We start from the raw sequence: 6735 nt of genomic DNA on the forward strand, positions 1-6735 counted from the left end.
CAGCAACTCCATTTAATTGAGGAGTTCTTGCAGCTAAATAGCATTGAGAAATACCTTTATCAGTGCAAAATGAGTTCAGAGTTTGATTTTTGAACTCAGTCCCATTATCTCTTCTGAGTTGCCTAACAGGCTTCTTATAAAGGACTTCAGCACTCTTTATGAAATTAATAATGACTTCAGCAACTTCACTCTTTGCCTTAAGAAAGAAAACCTATGTGAACCATGAGTATTCGTCAACAATAACCAATGAATACCTCTTGCCATTTAGAGAATGAGTACTAACTGGACCAAACAGATCCATATGCAACAAATCTAGACATGATTCAATAGTCACATAGCAGGGACTTACATCCGGTCATATGCTTGGAACATCCACTGTCCAAGTACCAGATAAATGCATTGTGAATGCCCTGCAAACATGAAAAGAGTTAGTTCTTTTTAGGAACCCATCCAAGGATGGGTTCACTTGAGCTGACTGAAGTGCTAGACTCAGTTTGGTTTGAAAAAGAACTCTTATCACTAGATTCAACTTTCCAATATTGTTTAGATTTTTCTTGAGAAACAATTTTCACAACATTGGACTCAGTTTGTTTCAAAAATCCTTTACCAATTCCAGCTTTCTTTGACTCAGCTCTGAGTTACCTTTTGTCGAAATTTGAAATTTTGTTAGACACAGAAACTTCTTTTGAATTCTTACTCAGCCTGGACTTGATCAGCTTGGAAGAAGGCTGATTTGATCTCAAGTTGGTATTTTTACAATTTTCTTTCGAGTTAATTGGATTGGATTGACTCTTCTTTTTAGATTTATTCTTTTTATTTCTTTGAGTTTTCAACTTAGAAGAGTTCTCCTTGGTCTTAGGTTTAGTACAAGATTCATATAGGGAGTGAGTCAGCTCAGATGCCTCTAAGCTGACTTCAATCTTAACAGGGGTAGACTCAACATTAAACACAGACTCTAACTTTCCACCATAAACAAAACCTAAACCAGGATAATCAGATTGTCTTTCAAAAATTCTGCTAGAATTGATCATAGTAGGAGGTATGGGCTGATAACAAGGCTCCATTGCACATACTTCACTTAGGGCAATAGCTTTGTCATAATCATTCTCAAAAATAGCTTGAATTTATTGAGGTCCTTGAATATTAACACACTTGGCAGCTCTTTTAGCAGAAGTACACCATGACTCAGTTATATGTTTGATTTTCAAATACTTTTCATCATCTTGTTTAGCTTCTTGTAAGAGAGAAACATTTACTCTTTGCAAAGCTTTGTAATCTGACTGAAGTTTTTCAATAAACTGAGTTTGTACTGAAATTTCATTTCTTAAAGACATAATTTTTGTTTTATGAATTTTATTGAAATGTCTTTGCAAAAGAACTTCATCACCAAGTTTGTTCAGCTTAGCCAGTTTTTCTTCATTAGAAAGAGAAAGGAAAGGAGATACCTCTTGAACAACGGATGCAAATAGAGCTGTTTGAGTAAGCTGACTGCTTTCTTCTCTTAGCTTGGTCATGCCATCAAGGAGCTTTTCAGTAGCATCCTGGCATCTGGCAGACTGCTCTTTAACCATGAAGCATTGAGCATCTTCATAGCCTTCATCATCAGATGAAGTAGCACTCTCAGCCCAGTCTTTTGCAACAAGACTCTTTTCACTACATGTGCTTTGAGTTTCTTATATTTTTGTCTGAGTTTATAGTACTTTTCATCTTTTCCACTATTTTTAGGTTTATTTTTATCACTGGATTGAGTGGTTTTAGATCTACAATCATTAGCCATATGACCAGTCTTACCACATTTGTAACATGTGATTTTTGACATATCCAAAGGCTTTTTGGGTTTGTCACTTTTAGAAAAACTCCTTCCTTTTCCTTTAAACTTAGAGAAACTTCTCCTCTTTAATCTTTCAACAAGTAAAGCAACTTCATCAGCCAAACTTTCAATTTCATCACTAGAATAGTATTCAGTCTCAGATCCACAAGGTTTATCAGTTTCAACAGTTTCATCAACTAACTGACTTGGAACAAGTTCATTACATAATGGATTGGGATGCTCAGTTAAAGATGCAACAAGTGCAGAGCTAGAGCTTCCCACAACATCACCCATGCCAATAAACTTCTCAGCTTCAGTGCACTCATGGTTGTGAAGTAACCCATAGAGACCTGGTAAGTCAAGTTCTTCGTACACAGGACTTAGTTTGACACTAGCAACATAATTATTCCATTTTAAGGGTAACGAGTCTAAAAGTTTACTTTTAAGAAAATCATCATCTTTGTGTATGTCAATAGCAATTAAGTCATTAACAAGTGCATTGAATCGGGTATGAGTGTCAGTGAGGGATTCATTCTTATGTGCAAAGAATCTTTCATACCTTCTAGTTAAAGTAGTCTTGGTAGACTCCATAGAAGTAGCACAACCCTCATACATAACAATCAATGTGTCCCACATTTTCTTAGTGTTAGAATTCCAAAAATAGTGATACATTGTAATTTAAGTTATGGACTTATTTGTTGTTAAGTCATGTGTTGATGATTTCTAAGGTTGAGGGGCTAATTGTGAAAATTAGCATAGTTGGTTAGTTTAGACTATAAATAGCCCTCAATTCCTTAGAAATCATAACCTTGACATAACCTTGAAATAACGTTGACACACATTTTCATACCATTAAACCTGAATAACACACACTTGATCCCAATTCTCTCTCAACACACACACAAACACCAAGAACACACACACACTAAACCGCCATTGTTGATGTGAATTCGAGTGATAAAATCGTGTTGTTACATGTGGTATCAGAGCTAAACATCGTTTTGATCTCGATCCATAACTGAATTCAATCACAATTCATCAAACAATCACCTTTTAATTCTGTTTTTAATCCTGTTTTTGTTGGGGTTTTTTAAATCAATAAAAATTCAAAAATAACCTCTCAAATCACATAAAATCACAAATATTTGTTCACCGTTCGATTCCTCATAGTTAATTACATAATCCTCTCAAGTTTTGTGTTCTAATTCAAATCTGGATCAAAAGTTCAGGTTTTGAGTTTTTGGCGCTAAAATTTAGGATTTGATTCTGTTGTGTTATAAGCTGAATTGTGTTAATCGGATCGTTGCTAAGGTGAAAACAAACTGTTTGCAAGTGGTTTCATGTTCTAATTCCCAGAAAATCAAAAGATATTGAAGTTTTAAAAATCGTCAATGGAGTTGTTCATGTTCAGAGGTTGAAGACGACATTGTGAAGCTAAAACGATCTTATTTAGATCGTTTCAGTTTTTTTTCCTTGATACTTACATTTCAGTGTTGTGGCTTGTAAAACGATTCAATTTAGATCGTTTTGACAAGTATGGTTGTGGTGTAAAGAGTTGATTGTGGCTAACTGATCCTTTGGATTGGTTTTGGTCAATTCAATTTCTTGAAAATAATCAAGTTTTGGTGAAATTCTGTGAAGAAATCTAAAACGATCTCCTTTAGATCGTTTCAGACTTTGAAAAACCAAAACGATCTCTTTTAGATCGTTTCAGTTTTGGTGAATCCAAAACGATCTCTTTTAGATCGTTTCATCTTTCACTCAAACAATTCCTAGTTTGATTACTTCTTGGGTAACTGATCTTCGTGATTGGTTTTGCTCAATTCATTCCATTACATTTCATACCAAAACTCTGTCCAAATTCATTCAGAATACTTAGAATTTTTCATCCAAAATTCAATTTAGATCATTTTATTTCTGAAGACAAATTTAGATCGTTTCATTTCCAATCTTTTTATTCCTTTGGCATTGGTTGTTGAAAGAAAGGTTTCTGAGCCTCTTAAAAGACAAATGACTATTGTTTCTTCGTCTGATGAGGAGGGAGAAGATTTCTTGGCCCCAAGAGATGGTGTTCCTGATGAATTCTACCAAGCTCTTGCCGCTGTGACTAAGCATTTCAAGAAAAAGTATTTCAAAGCGAAGCCAACTAACAACAATCTTCGTACTTCATCAACAAGTGCATTTCCAAAGAAGGAACAATATCATCACAAGAGTTTTGAACAAGGTGAAACAAGTGGTTCCAAGAACGGAGATAAGAAAGCAGAAACTGAGAAACAAATCGTGGAAAAAGGAAAAACATCTGACAAAAAGTGTTACAACTGTGGAGTTCCTGGTCATTTTGCTGTGGATTGCAAGCTGCCTCGCAAGAAGAATTATGAATACTACAAGCAGAATATGCTCTTGGCAAAGCAAGTTGAAGCCGGTCAAGCCTTGATTGCTGAAGATGACAAGTGGCTTTTGCTGTCTGATGATGAAGATGAAGATCTGTCTGCAAATGTATGTTTCATGGCAAGGTTGAGCAAAGACAAAGTGTTTGAGGCTGACAACACTGACGAGGAATATCCCGATGATGAGGTAAATCTCGATTCTACTTTTTCATCAATTAAGGATAAAGAGTCTTGTAGAATTGCCTTATCAAACTTGACGAAGCATTACACTTCTTTAGCCAACAAAAACAAGAAATTAAAAAATAGCAATTTATTTTCAAAAAGGGAGTACACAAAACTTCTTGAAGAAAATTCTAAACTACTTTTTGAGTATGATGCTATGAAACAAGAATTTCAAAATTATAAAGAACAAATGTTGGTTAAAGAAAATTCTTTTGAATGCGTCTCCTGATTTTAAGTTATTGTAAAAGTGCCATAATTTAGAAAAGACCATTCTTGATCTTGAAAAAGCCAATCAAGATCTTGAAGTTCAAAAGACCAATGAATGGCTTCGGGCAAATGCAAGACAAATGGATGTTGATATTCTGAATAAGAAGCTTCAAGAAGCTACACCAAAAACAATTGAACTCGAAAGAAAATTTTCTGATTTAAATCACAATTGTTTTCTAAAAGGCATTGAGATTGAAAACCTTGAAAGAAAAATTGAGGAACATAAAAATAATATACTTTTCTATCAAGAAAAGTTGTACAAAGTTGAACAAAATCCTCTTTTGAATTTCACTACCTATTTCAATAAATCAAAGATTGATAGATCGGAACTTCTTCTTGGGTTGGGTTTTGAGAATATCACTCCATTGCAAAAAGCAAAAGAAGAAATTATACCTTTGTATTATGAGAAATTTTTGAGACTTGGTATGGTACAACAATTCATTCGTCCTTTGGATGACGAATTTGAAACTGATGAAGTTGAGAAGATTCAAAAGAATAAATTTTTGGTTAATTATGATGCTATCAATACTTCTTATGAAACGAAAATTCAACAATTTTTGAATTAGAAGAGATTGCGTCTAATTTTCAAAACCAAGAATTTGTCATTTCTCTACCAAAGCCAACTAAATTGTATATTCCATCCACATTTTTGGAAAAACAAATAGAAGGTTTACAACAAACAGTGGAATCTCAACAAAAACTCATTCATAATCTACAGTCTCAAAGTCCGAATTGAAGAATGAATCAGTTGTTGTTGATATCAAGAAAGTTTGTGTGAATGTTTCTACCAAAACTGATTTCAGTCTCTTAGTAGACCATTTCACTCAGAATACTTGTGATTCATCTACAAGTTCATCCACCCAGACCGTGACTGACTGTTTTGCATGTACTTGTCAAACTACTGCTACTTCTTTAGCTGCAAATTATGTGCAATCTGATTTATCTGATGAAGATCTTGCGCATAACTTAGTTTTGATATGGTACTTTTATAGATTTTTCACATGCGAAAATCTTGATGAGCTAGTTGTTCACCCTAAGCTTAGTGCTAGTATAGGTGTTGATACTTCTACTCAATTTTCTTGTGAAACCAAGGATGTTTCAGTCCAAGTCGACCTTATTCCTGAGACTACCCGTGGTATGATGTTGGACAACAAGATTCCTGATATTTCTACATTTTCGAATGAATTCACCAAAGATGATTTTGATAAATTCATGGAGGAGAATATGTTTTTGACTCAGAAACTGAGAAAAAGATTGAATCTATCAAAATCATAAATTTTCAAAAAGAAATAAAAGGAGAATCTCAAAAACTAAAATCAGTGTCCAAAGCTCCAACATCATATTACTTCCAAGAACGAGTTAAACCCAAACTCGTCAAGGCTGAACAAAAGAGTTGTACCCCTTCTGTCAAGACTGAACAAAAGAGTCCTAACCCTCCAAAACCTGACAAACATGTTAAAAAGAAACAAGCTGAGACCTCACCAAAACCAAGGTATCACAAAATGAAACTTCCAAATGACAATCCAAATGCTTCTTTGTCTAACTCTCAATCTAGTTCAATTTCTAAAGTGCCTAAGTCTAGCTCCGTTTTGCTAACTAGGGATACTTCAAATGGTGTAACTAGATATAGGGATAGATATGGATGGTTTTCAATTGCCAAACCTAAGAAGCAAGCAGTTTCCTCAACCTCAAAAGAGACAAAAAAGATGAATAAGTTTAAAACACCTCGGTCTAATCTTTTTAGTATCAATTCAACAGGTGGAAAGACCAAATGGGTTCCTAAGTCATTAGAACCTAAGATCAATTTTAAGCAATTATCTAGTTGAGGAAAAGAAGAAGAGGAGGAGGAGAAAGAGTGTTGGTAACAGAAAGAAAAGAGTTTCTGTTGATTTAAACAATTCATCTTTAGTGAACAATATTAATAAATCCAAGGCTATGCCTTGTGGGGCTGTAAACAATGATAATGGTCGTGCTTGTTTGAATGCTGTTAAACATGTTACTTTTAATTCAAATATGAATGTGCGTACTCTTTATACGAATGTGCTTATT

At 34.3% G+C, this 6735-nt stretch overlaps 1 protein-coding gene across 1 annotated transcript; it reads right to left on the reverse strand.

Annotated features, from left to right (window-relative positions):
• Window positions 1-1124: 1124 nt before the first annotated feature.
• On the reverse strand, window positions 1125-2446 carry LOC122609064. The gene is made up of 2 exons (XM_043782123.1): window positions 1701-2446; window positions 1125-1653 (listed from the first exon to the last, which is right to left on the reverse strand). Exons 1-2 carry the CDS (start codon window positions 2444-2446, stop codon window positions 1125-1127), a joined length of 1275 nt encoding a protein of 424 aa, XP_043638058.1.
• Between the last annotated feature and the right edge of the window lie 4289 nt (window positions 2447-6735).

This window comes from Erigeron canadensis, chromosome 7, assembly GCF_010389155.1.
Source record: "Erigeron canadensis isolate Cc75 chromosome 7, C_canadensis_v1, whole genome shotgun sequence".
NCBI classification, from domain to species: domain Eukaryota; kingdom Viridiplantae; phylum Streptophyta; class Magnoliopsida; order Asterales; family Asteraceae; genus Erigeron; species Erigeron canadensis.

Bases quoted from the DNA above. Each gene is read 5' to 3' on its own strand.
- LOC122609064 (XM_043782123.1), bottom strand. From the start codon at position 2,446: ATGTGGGACACATTGATTGTTATGTATGAGGGTTGTGCTACTTCTATG. The intron at 1,654-1,700 runs GTACTATAAACT...AAGCACATGTAG, and splicing joins AATAGTGGAAAAGATGAAAA to TGAAAAGAGTCTTGTTGCAA.